The sequence below is a fragment of the Dipodomys ordii genome, unplaced genomic scaffold (genome assembly GCF_000151885.1).
Source record: "Dipodomys ordii isolate 6190 unplaced genomic scaffold, Dord_2.0 Scaffold17, whole genome shotgun sequence".
NCBI classification, from domain to species: domain Eukaryota; kingdom Metazoa; phylum Chordata; class Mammalia; order Rodentia; family Heteromyidae; genus Dipodomys; species Dipodomys ordii.
In genome coordinates, this window is record NW_012267233.1 from 4,379,660 (window position 1) to 4,404,782 (window position 25,123).

General features: G+C 32.9%; 1 protein-coding gene across 1 annotated transcript in view; it reads right to left on the reverse strand.

Moving 5' to 3' along the window:
• Positions 1-25,123, reverse strand: part of Pkhd1l1 (polycystic kidney and hepatic disease 1 (autosomal recessive)-like 1) — a 153,502-nt gene that overhangs the window by 81,876 nt on the left and 46,503 nt on the right. The window contains exons 14-28 of the mRNA XM_013012469.1: positions 24,940-25,031; positions 21,167-21,326; positions 20,644-20,779; positions 19,279-19,422; positions 17,753-17,910; positions 16,425-16,538; positions 14,699-14,848; positions 13,938-14,062; positions 11,288-11,451; positions 10,625-10,797; positions 5,149-5,296; positions 3,772-3,926; positions 2,903-3,025; positions 2,590-2,695; positions 369-479 (exon numbers count right to left, since the gene is read on the reverse strand). Coding sequence (XP_012867923.1) covers positions 369-479; positions 2,590-2,695; positions 2,903-3,025; positions 3,772-3,926; positions 5,149-5,296; positions 10,625-10,797; positions 11,288-11,451; positions 13,938-14,062; positions 14,699-14,848; positions 16,425-16,538; positions 17,753-17,910; positions 19,279-19,422; positions 20,644-20,779; positions 21,167-21,326; positions 24,940-25,031 — 2,059 coding nt within the window. The remainder of the gene's footprint in view (positions 1-368; positions 480-2,589; positions 2,696-2,902; positions 3,026-3,771; positions 3,927-5,148; positions 5,297-10,624; positions 10,798-11,287; positions 11,452-13,937; positions 14,063-14,698; positions 14,849-16,424; positions 16,539-17,752; positions 17,911-19,278; positions 19,423-20,643; positions 20,780-21,166; positions 21,327-24,939; positions 25,032-25,123) is intronic.

Below are 25,123 nucleotides of genomic sequence, written 5' to 3' on the forward strand. Positions count from 1 at the left end.
TACACTAGCGTGTTAGTAATACTTTGTGGAACCACTTTGGAGACAGACAGACAGACATGGAGAGACAGAGAAACATACAGAGAGATAGAAACAGAGACAGATAGACACTACAAAATTCAACTGTCATGGGATAAGGATGTGTGACATTTTATGGAAATAAAATAATTAGTTTGTGGTTATCAAACTTTAACATCTAAAGCACTCTCAAGACCAGATTTCTAATTTCATGACTTCACAGGGTATACTATAGGATAATTATATTTGTGATATTGCTCTTTGAGAAGCAGTATTACAGCAGTAATACTGCAGCAATACTGCTCTTTTCCATTTCTTTTGGAGAAAAACAATTAGACTTTAAAAGGACTCACCATTCACAGAAAGAATAGAGCAACACGTGGGTCCAACAGAGACTGATACAGCTGAGCTAGGAGAAAACCCAGAGCCTACGATGGTCAAAATGGTGCTTTCCTCAAAGGAGCCTGAAAGAGATACATTTAAATAACAATATTAAAATGAGAAAATTAGACTCTGTTTCTTCCAAATCATTTATTTCTCAGAGAATACCAATAAAATATATAAAAATTAAGATTATGGGTAAGCCAGGAGGAAAAAGACATGGCATTTTTCCATTGAATTACCATTTTGCTTAACAGTTTCAATCATTTATGTGTAGGTGGAAATTATGAAAAAGAATTTACCTAATTGAAAAAAATGGAATGAAATAAAAGAATTATTTTTCTTAAAGCAAAGTTACTCAGATACTTCTGTACGATAATTTAGCGTACGACAGAATAGCAATCATATATATGTGAGGAAAGGATAAATCACACTATAAGTAATGTGGTATTTCTCACTTGAAAATAAAATGAGAATCTTGTGACTAGAAAGTTATACATCCTATAACGCTTGTGATACACTACATTTATTCCTGTTGGCCCAACATCATAAACAATATTTTTCAGTTCATTCTTTTTTATGGTTTTTATTTTGGAAAATACTGTACAAAAGGGTTACAGTTATGTGAGCAAGGTAATGAGTACATTTTTTATCAAGCATTGTTGCCTCCTCCTATGTTTTTCCCCTACCATCCCTTCCTTCCTACCTCCACAACTACACTTCCCTCCTCCCCCGCCCCACCTAAATTGTAAAGTTTGTTTTTCAACATAGTGTCTTCAACATCTCATTGTTGCAATGGGTTAACCTGTACCCCTATTTAAACATTTTGTTTTTCCCTTCCCCTCCCTCAAAAGTGTCCAGGTCCAATTGACAAATGCTATATATGGTCACTTAACACATATGACACCACTCATTATTGTAAAGTCCATATGAATTTAAATATCTGAGAATGAAAAGCTAGCAGTATATTATATATATTTATATAAATAAAGTCAGGTATCTTAATGACTTAAGATTGAGATAGATTTCTGTTTTGTTTGCTTGCTTGTTTATCACAATTGTCTCTGGGTAGCTGTGTGGAAACTAGGACAAGTGATGATCCTTAAGGAGGACTTTAACTGTTCCTATAACATTTTCTCTCTTAGAATGATGATTAGAGATAATATATAACAATAGTTAAGAAGTGTGAAATGTCATTAAAGAGAAAAATATTTTATAGCATTTTTACATGCTTCAGTACTTTAAAATTTTGATCATAATGATGAAGGTAAATTACATTCTTAATTATCTTCTATAAGAAATAATCTTTAATACATGCAAATGAAAATGGCAAATTCAAGAATAAATGCAAAAATAAAGATATCAAAGGACTAGAATAAAATATTCATGAATTTTTTTCTCTTGAAATTACTGACCTCATGTAACATGAATTCTCCCAACGTTAATAAAATTGCTATGAAAATTCTGAAAATATATTCTTTTAACAAGAACAGAGACTAATTTTAAGATTCACTGCTTTGGGAGCTGGTCAGGAGGCTGATATGAAATTAGCAGATGAAGATTTATATTAACAATCAAGTCTAAATATTATATTATCTGACTGAAAAATTACAGATCTTTTCCTCATATTTATTTCAATTCTCAAAAGCACATAAAAACTATACTCATACTTTTTGAAGCAATAACATATGATGCAGTTTCTAGACTAGACTGAGTTCTTGGTAAATTTCTCAGTCTAAGATTGATTACTCTTTTATTAAGCTACAGCTCTCTTATTACTAGCCTTTTAATAATAACTCCCTGAAACTGTTTGTATATGATGAAAGATTATAATTAAAACTCTCACTAGACAAGTAGAACAAAAATAACTCAAATTCATACTGAAATTTCAGAGGCTAATTATACTGGTTGAAAACAGAGAATAGAAAGATTAATGCTTCTTCTACTACAAATGCTAAACTTCAGTACTTTAGCCTTATAGGCATTAGCTTTATTTTCAAATAAATAATGCCTGCCCTTTCCATAGCTTAATTTGATACTTATTTCACTATATGGAGCAGTCTGTTTGATTTGATGACACTAGCTTGCATATATATATATATATATATATATATATATATATATATATTATCAGAGTTTGCATTTTGCTTCTTATTTTTTATTCATATTACAAGCTAAAAATTAAGAAGTTACCTTGGGAAGGCCTTGTAGCCAAAACTAAGGGAGTAGTCATGGGATCCCATGTAAACCCACAGTTACCCGAACATTTGGCTGGAATTCCATTGACATAGACTTCAACCTTAACATAAAGAAGCAGAACTAGTGAAAAAGCATAGAAGTAAAGCAGTTTGGCAATATAGAATATAGAATTATGAAAATTTAAAAATACAGATGACATCCCTGGAATTACCAACTTAATTTCTAGGAGAAGTAGAATAGAGTCAATCAACTGTTGATGCAAATATTCACAAGTCAACTCATCTGTTTTACCTGGTTTTTAACATACCTGAGGTTGTTGACTGGGTACACGAAGAAGGTCCCCAAGTATGTGTTGTCTCAATAAGCCACCTTCCTTTATCTTTGCAACTGTGATATTTGCTTTTACTCCAGTAATGTTGGAATCATTCATCTATTTTCACACAAAATTATTTTTACTAGAACAGCTATGGTAATATAACCACACAAATTTTGCTTTTAAGATTTAAGTATGGATCAATGAAAATAAAAACCAAAAGATATACAAATATAAACCATTTTAGTCACTTTTTTAAAAGAAAACTTTCAAAGAAGGCTTTCAAACAATTAAAAATGGTTGTAGTATTATGCATTGCACTAAAACATGAATAAAATGTCTAAAATTAACTTGAATTTTTACAATTAATGAAATCTATGGAAAATAAATTCGCTGAATTTAATGTTCATAAAATGCTCTTTTTTCTAGTATGACCACTTTGAAATTTATTTTGAATAATTGAAAATTTGTTTTCTTTTTCCATCTGAGAGTCAACTTTCCTGTTCAGCATTTTTCATTCCTGACTACTCTGCTTTTCTATCCATTCCAAGAACTGTACTTTTTTTCCAGTGGTAAAATGAAACCAAATCAAGTCCTTGTGCATAATTTGGATTTATGAGACGACCCAGCCTGTATTCTTCCTGATACTTTTGGGATTCTTCAAACACATTCTTGAACTTTTTTCATGTGACATAGAAAATAATGTATCAACCACTACTTTCTAAGCAAGAGAACACCTGGCCAATTTTATCTGTTATGATTCCAGAGTTTTCACTTTAAAAATATATCTTTTTTGAATGAGGCAGAATGTAAATAAGCAAGCATAAAGAAGAAAGGGAAAGCCAAACCAAAAATGAGGGAACCTGTAGGAGATTCTGCTTTCCACATGTGCTTCTCCATTTGATATTCCAAGTGTACCCAGCGCAGGTTCCCTCTCGGGTAACAGAGACTTTCCCCATTTCTTTCAGGCTCTGGAGAGCAAACTGCAAATCTGCAGCTGACACTGCAGCAGGGATGCCTGAATCACAGCGGGAGGGCAAACAACAGGGGCAAAATTCATTCACCAGATTTCATCTCTGGGCACTGAGCATTAACCTTATAAGCAATACAACTTCCTCCCATACAGTAAAAATGAATGAAATTGGTAGCTTATTTACACTGATGGATAAATATTGCTGGGAGACAAATTATGTGAGTGATGTCCATCAAAGCCTGGCCTTAGCTCACATACTTTTATTTTATTATCAGTTCACTTTATAAATAATCTTTAAGTCATAAATATAAAAGAGAGTCTTTAGGGAATAAAAGCTTTTATACCTGGTGAGGCAATAAATAAAATATGCAAATGCCATTTGCTCTAGATAATCTAGTTTGGTGATGCTGACATAATTTCAAGTATATAAATTAGGGAGAGAAATACTACCAGAAATAAGTAAACCAAAGTATTTATTAGGGTTGTCTAGTTCAGCAGTGTCCAATTAAAAAACATTAGCTACTACATACATAATTTTTAAGATATCTAGTATTACTCTCATGTTTAAAAAGTAAAAATAAGGAAAATTATTCCAATTATAAGTTTTATGTAATAAAATATATTTAAAATGTAATTTCAACAATATTGAGAGACTCCTTCAATGTTGTTATGTCTATACATGGGACTTACTGCATTTTAAATGTTTCGTGAGCACATGTGGCTCATAAGTACCATACTGGAGGTCTGGATGCTTCAAATAAGGGTGTTGTTTTTTTTAAGAATACTCCAATTCCAAGTTCTTATATTTTAATATTTTAATGTTATTTTTATTCTTTCTATATACCATAATAATGAATGCTTGTTTGTAAAATGAAGTTTTAATTGCACAAGTGTAAGACTTAAAAAACGAATAACTTACGAGTTTATTGTACTTTCATAGATTTTTCTTATATTACTTTTACATAAAAATAATAATTGCTAATAACTGGCTTTGAAGGGGTAAGGTTTATTCTAATGTGGTAAAAATAATTTTGAAACAAAATATTATGATTTGGTGTTAATTAGCCACAGTATTATATAGATACCATACACACATACACATGCATACATTCGTACATCCTTTTTGTATATCCTTGAATGTAAAAATAATAAGTAAAAATCTTCAATTGAACAACATATGTTTTATAGGGTATACACATGCATATGTGTACCAGTGTTCTGAACATTATTCATTCAGGTTTGAGAATTTCCAACATTTTAAATCTACCTTTGAGGGTATGTCCATAAGCTTGAATGTCAAAACTGCCACTTATAGGTGGAGAAGCCTCTTGGATCCGTTGAATACGAATCTTTGACTCTCCTGGCCAGTTAATTCCTCTGTAGACAGACTCGGTCTCAATCTCATTTGTGATTTTCTAATTCCCAAAATAAGCATTGATAAAACGATTAAACCTAACAATAGCTAACATGATTTCTATTTCATCATGGCACAATCCTATGATGTGACATAAATGAGCCTTGTGTTTTCAGGATTCTCCAGGACATTAAGAAGAGCCCCATAAATCAACACAGGCTATGCCTATACAGCTGTGATAATGAGGCCAAAGTCAACTCAGTCATCTGTGCAGCAATCAGCTGGAATCACAGTAATACCTCATTAATTCAGATTGTACCTCCATCCCTCAAGGAACAATGTTTACCAAGGAGACCCTCCATTCAGGTACAAAGCACATTACTGTGGGGAGGCAGAGAGGCATGAGATGCAAGCTTTGCTACCAGAAAGGTAGAATATTTCTTGGAAAAATAACTATGGAAATTTAACTAATAATATAGGGAAGCGTGTGTTCAGTAGCGGGCCAATCCAGCCTTACTAAGTAGCTTTTTATTTCATTTATTTTTATTTTTAAATATATATTTTATTGTAATGATACTGTACAGAGGGGTTACAGTTACATGAGTAAGGTAATGAATACATTTCCTATGGAGCATTGTTACCTTCTCCTTTGTTTTTCCTCTAACATCCCTGACCTCCCCACTTCCCCAACTCCTCCCCCCAACCCAAGTTGTAAAGTTCATTTTCAACATAGTGTCTTGTACATCTCATTGTTACAAAGGGTCAACCTGTATCCTTGTTTCAGAATTTTGTTATTTCCCTTCCCCTTCCCAAATTAGAAAAATGTATATATCAAGATTCAGGGCACAGGAATCAAATACAGTAAAAACAGGGGTTATACCATGGGGGAAGAACATACAAAAGAAACAAAAAAAACCTCACACAGTACATTATAAGTACATTAAAAACAACAGCAACAAAAAGTCTCTTGTGTCCCTGTCTCGGGGTTCATTTTTCCATCAGAAAGAATGACACTGCTCCATTTGTTAGGAAATGGAAAGACTTGGAAAAAATTATATTAAATGAAGTAAGCCAGACCCAAAGAAACATAGGTCACAAGGTTTCGCTTATTTGCAATAACTAAGTAGTTTGAAAAATAAAATTGAATGCCAATACTGAAGCAGTACCTACAAGTGAAATCCATAGACTGTAACTGTAATGGTGAAATGATATAATCCCATTTCTGTAGAACTTAAAGCAGTGCTGAAATAAGTGACAATGCAAGAAGACATGCACAAGAATATGTATGTCAACTTTAGTAATTGGAAAAGATGTACGGCAATGAAGATGAATAAATCCCAGCTATATATAACATAAATTTCTCAGTACTGAGAAAGAAGTGAATTCTGATAATTTCACAGGTATGCCGTTTAAAGCAGGCAAAACTTATTAAAGGTGGTAAAAGTTAAACTACTGGCCATCTACATGTGAGGAGTGAGTAGTCTAGTGGAAATGAGGAGATAAAAGAAAATGCTCAAAGCATAGATGATTTTCTTCACCTTAATCAGGATGATGATTACTTAAGAGTATTCACTTTGCCTTTCTAAGGAATTAGAATGAAATCTCCCATGAATTTCTCATATTTCAGTTAATACATTTGCATATATTTGCATAGTACATTACATATTTACTTATATGTTTATAAGCGAATTCTAGTTTAAATAAGGGAAATATGCATTCTTTGTCTCTCTCTGGGCCTATTTACTTCGCATAATAATATACTTTCTCCAGGTCTTTCCATCTCTTTACAAATTATACAATATCATTCTTTCCCATGGATGAGTAAAAGTTCAACAAAATAAACATTAGGTAAGTGGTACTTGAAAAGGGTGGGGTGGGGTCAAAGGGAAATGAATACAAGGAGTCTCGAGTGAGAATGAAGTCAAGAATTCAATGTATAATCTACAGATTTTTTTACAAACTAGACTGAGAGAAATGGGGGGAAATGATGAAAAGCTGACATTGAATAAGATGCATTATATTCATAAACTGTTTTGTTAAATGGCAACTTCTTTGCACAACTTAAAGATAATAAAAAAGAAAAAATAATGGAAAAGAATAATGAAGACTCCACATAGAGCTCCATTATGACCCAGGAATCCCACTTTTGGGCATTTACCCAAATGATCACAAACAAGGCCACACTAAAGCTACCAGCACATCTATGTTTATTGCAGCATTATTTACTATAGCTAAGACATGGAAGCAACCCAGATGCCCCTCAGTAGATGAATGGATCAAGAAAATGTGGTATATATACACAATGGAATTCTATGCCTCCATCAGAAAGAATGACATTGCCCCATTTGTTAGGAAACGGAAAGGCTTGGAAAAAATTATATTAAGTGAAGTAAGCCTGGCCCAAAGAAACATAGGTCTCATGGTTTCCCTTATTTGCAATAACTAGTATCTATCTGAGTCAAGCATAAAAGGTCAGTTAAGTTAGGGAAATGAACCTTAAGATATGTATTCAAATGTTTTTTTTTTCTTTTATGTGATTGTTTCTAACACTGTATTTGATGTCGGTATAATTTGTGGAGGGGAAGGGGAAAAACAAATTGTTTAAATAAGGATACAGGTGTACCCATTGCAACAATGAGATGTACAAGTCGTTATGTTGAAAATGAACTTTACAACTTTGGTGGTGGGGAGGAGGATTGGATGGGAGTCAGGGGGAGGATGGGAAGGGATGGGAAGGGGAAACAAAGGAGGAGGCTACAATGCTTGATAAGAAATGTACTCATTTAATTGTAACCCCTCTGTTCAGTATTTTCACAATAAAAATAACTAAATAAAAATTAAAAAAAGAAAATTAAATCTCATTAAAAAGGAGTATTTATATTTAAGAGAAAATGAAGCACTTAACATATAAATTTAATAAGACATGTTCTAGTTCTGATCCATATATGGCTAAATTCTGATAACTGATATCAAAGAACTAAACATTTGATCACATAAAATCTAAATAAATGGAGGTGCATATCATGTCCACAAATGGGAAGATTCTTTAAAGTTTATAGAGACTCTTTAAAATGCCAACAGGATATTCTGATAGATATATAAGCTTATTCTAAAATATTTATAAAAAGATACAATCTAGAATAAAGTACTTTTGCAATAAAAGAGTTGAGAGAATTCAACCTACTTAATGTTAACATTTACTGATTACAATATTTCAGGGAGGGAAAAAGTATAAAAAATACACTGGATTTCATCAAAACTAAAAACTTCTCTCTGAGAGCTTCCTTACAAAGAAGAGAAAAATATAAGATGGTATGTAGGAGAAAATATTTGTTAACCATGTATCTGAAGAAGAACATCTATCTAAAATAGATATAGTTCTATAAACTCAACAATAATAAGTGAATAATCCAATGAGAAGATTGGCAAAAGGCATTACCAGGCATTTCATAAAAGATACATGAATTGTAAATAATCCCATAAAAAGATATTCAATACCATTAGCCATTATTGAGTGTGATTAAAACCAGAATGAGAGGTCAATATATAATATAACTGAATAGTTAAAATGAAACCAAATACTGATAGAATAAAATGGCAGGGAATTTGTTCAGAAGCTGAATTATTTATCTAAGGCTGGTAGGAATGTATGTTGGTAGAGTGATTTGGGAAAGAGCCCAGTAATTTCTCACAAAATGATACATATGCTTACATAGATACCCCCAATGAAAAATTACATCCCATGATATCTTACATACTAGTGTTTATATAAGTTTTATTCAAAATAGCTTAAAACTCCACTGCCTTTTAATGCATAGGTGGTAAATAGTAGGATATATACTCACTATTAAATACTACTCAGAAATCAAAACTAAGCACCAATGTGAATAACTTTTAAGGTAATTATGGTCAGAGGGAAAAACTCAATCTCAAAGGAGTACATAGGCTGAGTATGTAAGGTTGATCTCACTCATACAACATCGTTGAAATGACACAATTATAGAGCCAGAACTGATTAGGTATTTTCAGATATAAACCAGTGTCCCAAGGAGTTAGTTAAGAGCTGCTGTAGCTATAAAAGAATAGCATGAATGGTGCTTGTAATGAAACTCTTCTGGTGGTGGTCAGATAAATCTATAAATGTGATGAAATTGTACAGAAACATATACACATACACACAAATGAGTACATGTAAAACAGATAGAAATCTGAACAAGGTCAGTTAGTGGAATATTTATATATAAAGTTTATACATATATCAACTTTAGTTGTCACATTACGCTATGTTGTAGAAGTGTTCTCATTGGGTTGAAAGATGGAAGGATATATGTTGTTTCTTACATAAACCTACAATTATCTCAGAGTTTTTAATAGGAAAAAGTTTTTTTTAGTAATTCAGGACCTGCATTTCACACATGTGTGTATTTTACTTCTTTTAAATTTTATTTGAATTTTTAACAAAGAACACAAAAATTAAGTCTCCAATTTCACTTTGAATAAATAACTGAAGCAAGAAGTTAAAATCACCAATCATTAGATGAATAAGGAATCTTGAAAAATGAAAGGCTTTGTATGTTTCAAAACAAAGCCCAGAGTTAGCACCTTTTGAAGTAAAGCTAAAAGACTAGAATATATTGTAAGACGTTTATCTTACATTTATCTTCATTTTACATTTTTGCTTATTTTTACATTTATATTTATTGAGGATAAGACTTTTTAAGGGCATATTGATAAATTTTCATTTTCTTTATAAAGTTTTTTAGTTAGTAGAATATTCACTATAGATCTCTAAATACTAATTAATTATTTGAACTTATACTTGTTTTAAATCTGTTATGGAAAATGATTTTAAACAATTGAATATTTTCATTACAAATAAAATTTTAAAGAATGATTATGTTAGTGTATAATAATAACCTGGCAGTACAAAAATGATTATTTTGGAGTTAAAGGAAACCACATTTATTCTTTGCATAAATTTCAATAGAAGCAAATTAAATGTTATACATAACAGACACAATTTGAAATGATAATCCAGAGCATTAGCTCTTCTTTCTACAATTTCTGTTTAAGGATTATTGGAAATTTCAAACCTTGCCCTTTTAGGTCAATACGGAAAATTCTGCTTAAATCAAACTAACTTTATTGTTAAAGAACTTTTCCATTTGTTTATTCTCCATACATGATACTGCTTGAAAAGCTGAAAATCAGTTTTTTATGCTCAAGTTAAACAATGCTCTAAATTATGATTCATCATTAGAAGAACTATCTTATCCTATTAAACAATACCCATTCTGTATTTAGGTATTTACAGTTTTTAAGAAAACTTGCTACATTAGACTAATACCCATGGAATTGAAAATAATAACTTACAAGTTTTTAAGCTTACCTGCCCAAAGTTCACTGCCATCATAGGTATATTATAACTGCAATTATATGAAGTCATGGTGACAAAATATTGAACTATCATAGTTGATCCATTTATTCTGGTCTGATTCACCTGAAAATGCTCTAAAAATATTCCTTTATTTGCTAATGCTGCAAGTCTTCTCTTTGGCATCTCTAAAAATATGGTAGAAAAGTAAATAGCAGACAAATTTGTAGTGTAGCTTTTGCTATTTTACTATCACATCTCAAGTATTATCTAATACTTTATAACAGTAGTATCACATAAGTCCAGGTTAATCATTCTAGAAACAGACCTCAATGTCAATACAATGTCAATAATAGATCTCCCTCTCGATAACTGATTTCTCAAAAAATAAAATGAAAATAAAAAATGAAATAGTTCACCACAGTGCATTGATCAATAAGAAACTTAAGACTTTAAAGCTAATTCTTGCTCAGATAAAAGTGTTTAAATTAGGGACTCATTCATCCTTATAATAAACTTGAAATTACCAGTTAAATCATAATATTACTAAGAATGACTCATTAATATTTAGATATTAATATTTCTGTTTATGTCAAATAATATAGGAATTATTTCCACAATAAGCCTTCACTATATGATCACTATAGATTGCAATAAATATAAAATACCACAACACACCATTGAATGTTGAGAGTGTAGGTGTCTGTCCAATGTATACTACATCAACATAGAAGGACTGTGACTCAGAGGCTTTCTGTAAACTAATCCTTTGAAGAGAAAAACTTGTCCCAGAATGCTTGGCTTGTATGAGATCCAGAAGGTCTATACAAGTATAGGTCCAGCTGAAATAGGGTGATTAATTTGATATATAGTTAGTAGGAAATAAGTACATTTCAAATGACATCAATTAATTTTAAACATACTTTAAAAGACATCAGTAAGTTTTAAAGTGAAAGCTCTTATTTTTTCACACAAGAGGACCAATAACCACCGTTTATTAGTACAGAAAAAGAATGAGAACAAGCACATGAGCAGTAAAAAAAAAGTGTTGCACACAAGAACAGTTTATATTTATTTGTAGTCTTGGTAGCAGTCATAGGTTTTTATACAATGACATTCTGTAACTTAAGGAAATTATGGAAGGCATTCATAAAAACAAGACAGAATAGAATGATGGAGGTAGAACAGTAATTCCAGTCCAGTACTAAGAGCCCATTAATACTTCCTGAAGAGCTTACTGGCTTAGTACTACTCATTATGTGAAGTGACCAGAAAGTACCAAGTTATTTCATACTATTACATACAGTTGAAAATAACTTCTGCATAATTTCCTCTGTTTTGTTTGGGTAGTTTCTATTTTTATTTTATTTTATGGTTTGTAAACTCATAAGATCTGCACCACTGCTTTAAAGCTTAAATAGCAAGTACTAGTTTTAGAAAATTACATTCAGAATCACATAAAGTATAGTGCTTTGAAAAACAATAGTTAATATCTCTAAATAGAATTCTACAACTAGCACTTACAATTCTGAAGTTCTAAAAATTACTACTTAAGAGTATCTTGTATCTAGGAAACCAGATATATCTTTTATAAGAGGAAAGAAGAGTGCAAATGGTGTTAAAAAATGAATTATACACTGTGGATATGTAATTCTATTTGTTAAAAGTAATGTCTAGGTTTTTCAGATTTTTGAAACTCAGTTTACAACTGCAAACCTTACTGCTTTTGTAGTTACATAATGATGCTTAAGGGAAATGGCACTTTGAACACTAAGTATACTGAAAAAAAATCTAAGATTAAAACATCTACTTGATCTACCTGACCTACATACAATCTAAAGATACCTAGGAAAAGCAGGAGAGCTTCTGCATTAACTGGCAGCAGTTTCATTGAAAGAATTCTATGCTTCTAAAAATATCATGATATTTTTGTTTAAAGATCTTGAACATTTAGCGCAAAGAAAGTTCATCCTTTCTGTCCGGTGCAGTATGTCTTCAAATGACTGCAGATTAGATGAAACTGTAGGCTTAAAGGAGAGATCGATTTGTTTGGTATGGAAACCATCATCGTGTAAAAACAAAATAGGAGGCCTGTAAAATGTTCCAAAATTCTGTTTCTGTGAACCTGAATGTGTTTGTGTTTTGAAATAATGTTGGAATCTTGTTGAAACATATTGCTTAACATTGTAGAGATAGGCAGTAGATTCTATATTCAGAATCCTAACCCAGAAACAATAGTTTTAAATCAAGACTTAATTTTTTCCCATACAATTATTCTGTTCTTCCTTATCACTTTAACTTTGAAGAGAATTCTTTCATTTATTTGTTTCCAGCTTTGGCTATTTTATGCCTCTGGGTGTCAAGAGGAGGTTTGATTCTGCTTCATATTGGTTTCATAAAGATAATTCTGAATTATAAGGGACCATCCTTATGATAGGAATCAATATAAAGCAAGTATCAAAATAACTTTTTTATTCTGATAGTCATCAAACTGTTCTATATTATTATTTTTATTTTTGGGGGGGGTCCGGCTGTGGGGCCCGAACTCTGGGCCTGGGCGCTGTCCCTCAGCTCTTCAGCTCAAGGCTAGCGCTCTACCACTTGAGCCACAGCGCCACTTCCGGCTTTTTTCTTTTTGCTTATGTGGTGCTGAGGAATCGAACTCAGGACCTCAGGCATGCAAGGCAAGCGCTCTACCACTGAGCCACCTTCCCAGCCCCTCTATATTATTTTTAATATTATAACAATATTATAATAAATGGATTGACTTCCACATTCTCTCACTAGCTAGACACATTACTTGATTCAATTATATACAATTTAAGTTCTAAAGTTACTATTGTTTTGTCTTTCAAATAGTCATGAGTATTGATGACTGAGACTCATTTTTATCTTCCAAAGGCACAGATTTCTTTCTGACACAATGTGTTAGTTCCATGTGCAGAGACTAAAATAATTGTAATTAAATAAACATGAACATGATTCTATCATTTCCCCAGACACAACACTACAAAACAAAAACTACAAGCACTAAGTTTCTTGGTAGTCTATATCCTACAGTATAAAAAAGTGTGAAATAATAAAGTCCAAGAAATACAAGTATCATGTTCTTTTAATCATATGTAGAATCTAGAGGAGTCAAAGCAAAATAAGGTCATGAAATAAAAGTACAATCACTAGGGAGATGGGAGGGGAAGGTAGAAGGGGGTAGGGTGGAACATACAGTAATGGATGAAATAAGTATAATCAACTGTATATATACACATATAGAAATATTACAAAACCTTATTCTGTAAAATTAAATATACATCAAAACAGTTTAACTTACTTGTTTCCATAGGCAAAATTATAGGTAAATTGCATGTCAGTGCTTCTAGTAATCTTGCCATTGTCTTGGTAATGGAATTTTAGACCAATATAATTTGCCAGGAATCCTTTGTATGCTAAACATAACTACATTGAAAAAAATGAAAAAAATCACCAGCAGTTTCTTAAATTGTTTTTGTAACAATTTGATTCAACCCAATAGGTGATTTTCCATTTATCAGAACACAGAAAAAAGAATGAATAGCTTCATCCAGTTAACAGTAGAAAAAGGATTAGAAAAGATTTTATAAAAGATAAATGAAACCAATGTAGCTTTACAATTAATGATTAAACCCTCTTGGAGGGAGTGGATGGGTATGGGCCATGAACCACGCCTGAATTAATTCTTTATTGTTTTCTTTATTGTAATTCCATAGTTAAAGTTCACTATAAAGTATGTGCAAACAATTTCTTCCAAAATTATGAGGTATAGCAGTATACTAAATAATACTTTTACTGTTTTTACTAAATAATACTTTTATTACTTTTACTTTCAGTTTTTTTCTTCTATCTTTTTCTTTTCCTTTTTGTTATTATTGTTTGTCTGATTTGAGAATCACTAGAAAAGAAAATCACAAAAGCGCTCAGAATGTGAGCCACTATGCCTATTCTACATGACAGAATTTTACATGGCATACACTTATCCTTGTCTTAAAATTTCAGGATATTTTATTACCAAGGTATTTTCCAGATTCAATTAGCATATCATTTTCTTGAGCTTACCTGATTATAAGGAAATAATAAAATGTCTCCATATGGTAGCTTATTTGGCTTAGCATCTGCTGAGTCAAAAAGAACAGCTGGGTTTTTCAGGGAGTAACGACCACAATAAGCATCAGTTTCAGCTGTCTTTTGCCCTCTACTAATATATTCCTAGAGAAACAATAATATTTCAAATTACATATGATGTACTGTCTTGCTTTGTTCCCAACATCCCCAACCAAGTCATTGAAAGTCTGGCACATGGTTTCTCAAAACTGCTTTAACTTGAAATGCCAGAGATCTCTCTGAAATTCTAAAGCTCTCCTTCAGACTCATCACCATACAATCTCTTGTATTGGTATTTGATTACTTCCTAAATTCTGATCTTTCTTCTTATGAGTTTCTTATGGATATTAACTTATCCCTTCTAGGAATGTTTATACAGTGTTTACTGTGTTTCAGTTTTTGTTTAATCTTAAAAACAAGTGATAAGGACAACCATCCCCCCCCCACTTTATACTACAGGGAGAGAGGGCACAAAGGAATAACAGATAGGAGCATTAAGGCTGAAGCAAGCATGTAGTTAGCATAAAAGCACCAAGAAAAATGACTCAGAAGAAGTAACAAATGAGTTGTCTTTAAATATAAACAGGAGTTGTTTAAATGGAGGGGGAAAAAAGTGTCAAGAGGCTTAATTAACCAGTAAACAATGTGCAAAAGTATCCAGAATCTTTGGAATAAGAATTAGGAAGAATACTTTTAACGTTTATTCCTTTCATTTTATATATCAAAAATATTTATATTTCATCAGAAAGATATAAAAAGTTAGGTGCAATACCAATTGAACAGAGGTGATCTTACAGAACAAAGAAAGCAATTTCCCATGCAATTTATATTCTCTGAACAAATGAGGAACCAATATGTAATCTTCATTACATCTTTATTACCACATGAAGACGCACACAAACAAAATGCTGTGTAGATCTTACACTTACGCATCTTGCCTACTTTCTACAGATCATGTAAATTCATGTGATTGGAAGTACAGTTTTGCTTTCAAGCAATAGTTCTCACTGGACTCTGTTGAATATGAACTATACAATTTGTAGGTAGGATGGAAGGGAAAACCAGGGAGAGAGCAAGGGAAGGAGAAACATTGTCACAAAGGAAATAAACTCTTTACCTGACTTATGTACTGTAACCCCTCTGTACATCACCATTATAATAGCAATAAGATTAAAAAAGAAAGTATTGATTTCACAAACAGATCATTTTATTTTCACTTATCTTTTCATAGGCCTAACTCTGGGCCTGAGAGTTATCCCTCAGATTTCCGCTCAAGGCTAGCGCTCTATCACTTGAGCCACATCTCCACTTCCAGCTTTTTCTGCTTAGGAATTGAACCTAGGGCCTCATGCATGTAAGGCAAGTACTATAACACTGAGCCACCTTCCCAGTCCCATACTTTATAATCCTTAAATAGTTGTACAAAGGGGTTTCAAGTCAACATGTCAGTTTATCAGTAAAATGCATCTTGATCCATGTCACCCCTTCCATCATAAATGAATTATTTAGTAGAATGAGCAGATTATACAACAGGCCTTCCTAGTTAATCTATAATATAGCTATATTTTTTGCAATTTGACTTAGAATAAACTAGTAATGCTAGCTCAAAAATGCAATTATAATGTTGCAAACATTTATATGACTTATTTGGTCCATTTCTGAGTTCATTAATGTTCCATACCAAATCAAAATCAGTTTCATAATCTCTGAAGTATTTTACAACAAATCCTTCTTCCAAATGTGCAATTTGTGGTGGACACTTAGTGCTGACCATTTCTTCCACTGCTACCTGAAACTACATAACAACATATAACTTAGAAACTCCTTTTTCATAAACACATTGAATATTAGTAATTCTATTACTTCTGTTAATTAGTTCACAAGTAGAATATTTGATAGCATAATTCTAATGTTAGTCATAACATAATTTCCTTATAATTTTACATTATTATGTCATCATTGCAGAGTTCATTTATTTTTTTCAAGTGTTGCATTCAGAATGACAAGTTATATTTAATTGGCAATTATTAGCATAGTTACTATAGAAAGCAATTATTTTTAGTAATGTTTTAAAAATAGCAATGAATAAAGCCTAAATTAATGAGTACTAAATTAAACAGGTTACAAAGTAAATTATTTTTTCAATTTTCCAAAAATTAACTGGAACAAATGGACATGTTCCAAAGTATTTTACTTGTCCAAAGAAGAGATAAATACACTGTATGCCTCTATTTATGATTATCTAAAAGATAACCAGTAATTCTAGATTAAGGATTAGACATTATTTCATAGTCTTGGGTCTCCTACAACTTCCGGATACACTTCTCTGACAAAACAAAGACAGAATTGTATTTAGGACTAAGCTTGAAGCAATGTATAATCTCCAATCATCAAATAAATAATAGCACATTCATTGTACAGGTAGTGATAAGATTAAGATGAAATAACCCACGCACATTCTTTCTTCAAGAACAGCTGCCCCACAGGCAGACACATTATGTCCTTTGACATCATTCCAAGAACTCCCTTTTCTTCTTCTCTGCCTTCAGAACATTTCCTCTTACTTTGTGGAAGGGGCATGCCACAAAGAAGAATGTGTTCCTCCTCCTTGAAATACTCTTTAGAGAAGGTTGGCATTGAAGAAGCGGTTTTTTTATTTAAAATAAAGGAATAAGACATTTAAACTTTACAATTAAGCTTTTACTGCCCACTGTCTCAAGGATTTTATGACTGACATGATGACAATTTGTGGTGTTGAGAAAGGGACACAGAGGCCTCTAACAGCAAAGCAAATCTCTGATGACCTTAAAATGGTTTATTTACAAAATGGATGGTTGTGCTAGAAAGTCTGTGTCCATTTTTAGACAAACGTTTATGATATACCAACTTTTATAAGTTGGTCAAAGGCTAAATAATTTTTAGTAAGTTTTGGAAATAAGGCCTCCTGCTTGTTTGCCTACACATTGCCAGTGAATACAGTAGTGTGAGACGAACATTTGTGGAACATACTTCAACTTCAGATGATCTTGGGTTAAGGGGCATAGAAGCAACCCCATCCCAATTTAATGTGAATGTCTCCAAACTGGGTTTGCCTTTGGTTTGTTCTGTAATATCCAGAGTGACATTATTCCCAGCAAACAACTCATAACCAAGCAGATCAAAGTCTCCTGCAAAATATAGCAAATAGAATTTTAATTTCTTATCTATAATAGACTTTAAAATGTAAGCACATTGGCTTTATTTGGAGTACCAGTAACACAAAGTAAAAAATTGAGTAAGATTTGAAAGGATTTGATTATTCGTTCATATATAAAAGAGTAAAACAGCAAAGTACTACTGATTGAAGAAGAAATATTATAAAACAAGCAGAGGCTGCACTTGGATGGGATGTTGCTGCTTTACATTGGATACAAATAGAGCATAAGATTGACTTCCAGGAAGTGTCCTAAGCCTATGAAGCTTGCTTATACAATGTCACAGTGAGAGACATAAAACCTTGCCCCCAAGTATTTCTCCTCCTTGCAAGGATACTCTGCCAGTGGAAGCCCATTGTTCTTCTCTATTGAGCATAGACTTAGAATATACCCAGTTGTGATTTTGGTACTTTATTTCTTAAGGTCATTTTTGCAGCCTCAAAGTTTCTATCTGATCTACTACTAGCTCAACAAGGATAACCACATATTCAATTACATAGTGCATTGATAAACTAACCTCAGTAACAATGTTAGAACTTCAGTTCATGTTAAGCAAAATTCTTCATCTCACTCAACAATCAAGTTAACAGTTCCATACAATAAGACATAAACATTGAAATAATATTTTATTTACACAAATGGAAGAATAATAGTTGAGTAAAGACAAGACATATGTGTGTGTGTGTTTAGTGACCTGCTTCATGGTATTCAATGTATCAAACACATACTTTGATTGCTAAATTTGACTTAATGTTTACCTACCTTAATATTTCTAAAAAATGTTTTGCATCAAATAATAATTTGAAGTTCAATGGCATTATTTAAAATATTATTTTTTAAAAAGGTGAAGAGATCAAATAAATTGCATTAATCTGAGGTCAACTTTTGTTTTCCCTGCAGAATTTATTGCTAATTTTACTATTCTAATGATTTCAGTCAGTTTTTAAGGAACCATGATATGAAATACTTTCCTTGTAAAATAAACTGTGGAATTCTTTCTTTTGGCAAGATTTGGTCAGACTATTTTGTCTAACAACATTGATTTACTAAAGTTTTATTTTTAGAATTATATTTCAACAATTCATAAAATATTGTTTTTACTAAGACTGCATTTATGTGAATGTGGTATACTTTATGCATTGTAATTGTACCTTCCTGTTATATCCCTAAAATTTGAATTATCATTAGAAATAATTCACCATTTCCTATTTCTCCTGACACTGATCAAGGACATGAATCTAATTTCTTCCCTCAGTAATTTTATGAACTTCTACTTTTTATAGTAGAGTTGCACTGGGTATAAATTAGTTTTCTGAAATGAAAAATAAAATATTAGCTTACCTCTAGTTGATAGGAAGGTTATTATGTAGCTGTAACTCTGGAGATTCTGTGTTCTTTTTACTTGAACTGTATCTGGTTTTATAGACCAAAGGTCATTTAAAGCTGATTGCAATATAAAGTCAGAAGCATCAGCAGCTAGCAAGACTTTTGAATAAATTTAAAAAAGAAAGGAAGAAGAGTTAAAATCATTCAAAAATTAAAAATTAGAAAGAAAAAGAATGTTTGGTGCTGGTGGCTGTAATCCTAGCTACTCAGGAGGCTGAGATCTGAGGATAGTGGTTTGAAGCCAGCCTGTGAAGAAAAGTCTCCATGAGACTCTTATCTCCAATTAACCACTCAACAACCAGAAGTGGAGCTGTGGCTCAAAGAGGTAGAGCACTATCTTTGAGCAAAACAGCTCAACAACAGTACTCAGGCCCTGAGTTCAAATCTTACAACCAACAAAAAAGTAAAAAAGAAAAAGAAAGAAAAATCATTCTAGACCACTGCAATCAAAGCTAATGTCTTATACTTAATTTTATAAAGCATACATATTCAATATCAGTTAAGTTATCATGTAGAAAAATTATGTTGTAAAATTGATTCAAGTTTGGTTGACTAATTGGTTTGTGACTTTTGTTGGTGGTGGAATTAGTTATGGGGCTTCGAGTCAGGGACTGGGTACTGTCTGAGCTATTTTGCTCACTCTACCACTTTAAACCACAGCTCCACTTTCAATTTTCCAGTGGTTAATTGGAGATAAGAGTCACAGACTTTCCTGCCTGGGCTGGTTTCAAACCACGATCCTTGGATCTCAGCTTCCTGAGTAGTTAGGATTAGAGGCATGAACCACTGGCGCCCAACAGTTTGTGATATTTTTTGTGATAAAGTCCATATTTTATTATTTTAGTATTAGCATGGTTACAAGTGTTTTATTTTGCAAACAATAAGCACTCATCAATATTTACATCTTGAAACAATGGAAATAGCAAAATCAATTGTTTATGATTTATTATCAAGTGCAGAAACATGCTGTCATTAGCTGCTAAATCAGTATTTCATGTCTATCATTTAGTTTGAGAAATTGATAGACATGTTTATTTCTCTTTAATGATGAATCTGATTTCGATGTTCTGAACTTAATATCTATGAGTTATAGATATAATAAATCTTAATGTGCTTTCAGATATAAATTCATCTCTATTCTTATAAAAGAAAAAATGGCATAGGCCAGAAAATTGTATGCAATGATACAATCCTAGTCTGAAGGCTTCTCTTTGCTTAAAACTATATTTTCCAATCCATTACACTGGACTAGAGCAGACACTTTAGAGCAATATGTAGACATACATAGAAATGTCATCTCTCTCATTATTTATAACTTACCAGTTTTTTCCTTGCCATACATTAGTCTGTATTGGTAAAGTGAACATGAGCTAGCTTCCACACAAGAGCTGGTTACTGTGATCTTCTGAACTTCATGAGTGGCATTAGTTGTTTCCCAGTTTTCCAATGTTATGACCTATGTTTCAATTTAAGGAAAAAATAAATATAAGACACATTTTTGAAACATCATTATTAAGCTATTCAATGCCTCTTTATTTTTGCTATGCTTTACTACAGATGAAAAAAGTATATATTCTAAACTGTTTAAAATTTGGCTTATTAAGGAACAACTTGTTTACTTTATAATACTGATTTGCCAAGCTACAACTCAATAATGTCCATGATTGTGTACCTTAAACATTCTTGCCTGGTGAAATTAATAATCCAAGAAATCTCTGTCACAGAATATTTCATTCAAAAAATATTTCAGTGCTGGAGATCAAACCTAGGATCTCAGAAATGCTAGGCAAGCATTCTACCATGGACTGTACCTCTAGCTCTTGTATCTAGCAGTACAGCATACCTGTACTTCTTGGATAATTGTTGATTGGGATTTGATAACTTGTTCTTCGTTTACTGCATCTCCTGTTTGCTGTTCAGAATAGACAGTTTTATACTGGTATAGTCCAACATCAACAAAAGCACTCAATTTATGTTCTTGAAGCAAGATTTCAATGTAATACCTGCAAAACAGAATAATTAAAATAATGTTTTCCCTAAGAATACTCATCGTGAAACACTTAAATAATATTACATCATAATATAGACATCATTTTCAAAATTTATTAAATGATTTATATTATAGACATGTAAAATCTATACAATATATTTAAACTTCTTAATATTAAAAAGCTCATAGCAGCCAGGTGCCAGTGCACAAGCCTATAAACCTAGCTACTCAGGAGGCTGAGATCTGAAGATCGCAGTTCAAAGCCAGCCTGAGCAGGAAAGTCCATGAGACTCTAATCTCCAGTGAACCACCAGAAACCCAGAAGTGGTGCTGCAGCTCAAGTGGTAGAGCCCTAGCCTTGAGCTGAAGAGCTTAGAGACAGCTCCCAGTCCCAGAGTTCAAGCCCCACGACATACTAAATAAAAAAAGTGCACAGCAGTTCGCTAACATAAAATGAATTACGTAAGATATCTACATCAGTAGAGAATTGTCCCGATCAAATTAGCTTAGTCACTAGGGTTTTTTTTGTTGTTTGTTTTTTGTTTTTGTCGGTTTTTGTGGGGCTTGAACTCTGGGCCTGGGCGCTCTCTCTCAGCTCCTCAGCTCGAGACTAGTGCTCTACCACTGGAGCCACAGCACCACTTCTGGTTTTCTGGTGGTTTATTGGAGATAAGGGTCTCATGGACTTTCCTGTCTGGACTGGCTTTGAAGCGGGATACTCAGATCTCAGCCTCCTGAGAAGCTAGTAATTCAGGCTTGAAACACCAGTGGCCTTGTAGACACTAGTTTATGAAGAAGATACTATCCCCTATCTTCAAGAAAGTTAATCAAAATGTCATTGTATATTATTATAATAGTTCCCTGAAATATGATACTGAAGAAACAAAGACATTAAATGCTTTATTATGTTCAAAAACTGACAGACAAGCTTACATATGTCATGTATTTTGTAACTGAATAGTTGTACATGTTAAGAAGAAAAGTCCTAGCCAGGCATCACAGGCTCCTGCCTGTAATCTTAGATACTCATAAGGTCAAAATTTGAGGATCATGGTTCAAAGCCTGCCCCAGAAAGGAAAGACTGTGAGACTCATATCTCCAATTAACAGGTGAGTGCAAAATTACCTCTTCCCCATCTAAAATCTAGTCATGTTAACATTGTTTCCATCTTTAAAATGTCCACATGTGAAGCCTGGAGCCTGTGGCTCAAACCTGGAATCCTAGCTACTCTTGCATCTGAGATCTGAGGATCTTGATTTGAAGCCGGCTGGGTCAGAAGAATCCCCATGAAACTCTTCTCTCCAACAAACCACTCAAAAACTGGAAGTGGTAATGTTGCTCAAGTGGTCAAGCTTAGCCTTGAGCACAAAGAGACCCAGACCCTGAGTAAGTTCAAGCCCCACAACCAATAAGTAAATCCACATGTGAATTCCTCTGAATTGTCTGTTATATAAGAATAAATTCATAGAATACTCCAAATGAGCAACATTTCTTATTTGTTTGTGATAAGGAGACTCTGGATAGTCTCCTTGATAAAAGTGAGCCTGGAGGTTAAGTAGGGCTCTAAGCTGCCACAAGAACCTGTTGGCTACTTATCCTGAATGGAGGTAGCCAAGACTAAATAAGGATATGGAGGCAAAGAAAAAACCATGAGATTTTGCTTCCCTATTTGAAGTTTAAAATATTAGACACTTTATATTTACTAGACACCAAACTAGTATATCTTTCTTTGAAAGAATAACAGAGACTAATTGAATTTTTTAAATTTACGATTGTGTGTGTGTGTGTGTGTGTGTGTGTGTGTGTGTGTGTGTGTGTGAGTAATGGGGCTTAAACTCAGGGCTTGAACACTGTCCCTTTCACTCAAGGCTAGCACTCTGCCACTTTGAGCCACAGCACCAATTCCAATTTTCTAGTGGTTCATTGGAGATAAGAGTCTCACAGACTTTGCTGCCTGGGCTGGCTTTGAACCATGAGCCTCGAATCTCAGCTTTCTGAGTAGCTAGGATTACAGGCATGAGTCACTAGTGCCCAGCTAAAATTTAATGATTTTTTTAAAAATTAGAAATGGATGTAAAATTCAAAGCAGAACAAGGTGATCAAAACAAATATGCAGTGGAACATGAAGTCATACTATTTGAGCAAACTGAACCAGCAATGGGAAGTACTTTCATAAGGCTTTTAAAACCATTATAAAATAATGTAGCTAGGAATCTTATTTACAGAATTCATAGTTGTTATTATCAAGTGCAGAGTACATAGTTATCATTGTCAAGTGCAGTTGTTTTTACAAGAACACAGACACCAGGCAACAGATGTATTGGAATGGCTTTGATTCAAGGTCTGTGCTCCTGCCAAGCAAATAAACTAAACACATTTTCTAAGACCAACTCAATGTCTGAAGATGTATGGACACTTATTTTCAGTAGATACTAATCAGATACTTCATTAATTGGTCCATTAATGATTTTTTGTTAAAAATAATAGTGTTTATGTTCATAAAGAAGAAAAAGCAGAAAAACGTGGTGGCCAATATTCTTTTCCCAGGTCACTAAAATCTCAGTAAAGCATTAAGTGCGATTGTTCCCCGGTTCCACTGATTGAAAACCACTTTTCAATTCTCTCAGATTTTCACTGTGCTAACTTTGAACATAATCATGATAATACCTGGGTGGATGATATGGGAAAATAAACGACAAGATATTCCTCCTATCAAAAAGTGAAGTCTGTAGCTATAGTCCAAGGAACTTGGGAGGCAGAGATTGGAAAGACTGAAGTTCAAAGCTATTCCAGGTAGAAAGTTAGAGAAAACTGAAATTCAAGTTTATTCCCCACCAAAAATATATGAGGTCATAGCTATCAAAAAATACTGAGCATGGCGGTGCATTCCTGCCATCCCACTATGCAGAAAATGTGACTAGGAGGACTGAAGTCCAAGCCAGCCAGGGAGTAAACATGTTATTCTATTTGAAAAAAAAAACTAACTAAAAAGGGTTATGGGAAGGGGCTCAAGTGACGAGTTCCTGCCTAGCAATCACAGGTCCTGAGTCCAAAACCCCATTATTATCTGCCCCCAAAAGTGAAATTTATCTCTGTAGCCTGAGTCTAGGTTTCACCATTTGCATTGGCCAACAGGAAGAGAATACTACAATTTGCTGTCTCTACTGCTACAAATACATCCATTAACCTGACCAGCTCAGTCTAGCTCCTGGAAGATAAGAAAGCATGTCTAAATTTCAACAAGGCCAGCTGATTCTCTTATCTTCCTGAGCCCAGGCTTTGTCTACCCTGAGATCTCACCCTTTAGTTTCTGTCAAAAACCAGCAAGAAAAAGTAGTTTAAAAAGAGAAAGAGAGACTTTGGCATTATGACACCAAGCTTAGAATGAGAATCAGAATTAAGTAAATTTCATAAAATTATAATTCTGAAACAAGGTTAACTTGGATTTCAAATTTTCCTGATTAGCTGAATGTCAGTCATCTTGAAAATAGAGACTCCTACTAACAGAATTATTAGAGTCAACTGATATATTAAGCCAACAAACGGTCATAATCCTAATAAAAATTTAAAATATCAGCTTGTATTTAAAAGATATTCAGTAACTTAAAGACAAGAAAAAATCTTACTCTTTTCCTTTGTGAAGATGAATATCATCTGATCTTTGGGATGGACTCGAAAAATAACTGTTGGAATTGGCAGAATGATAGGCAATCCTTACCTTTTCCAGAAAGACAGAAAGATCATTTTAAAGTCTTTTCAATATTTAATTATCATTTATCATTATTATCATAGTTAGTGCTTTTATGAACA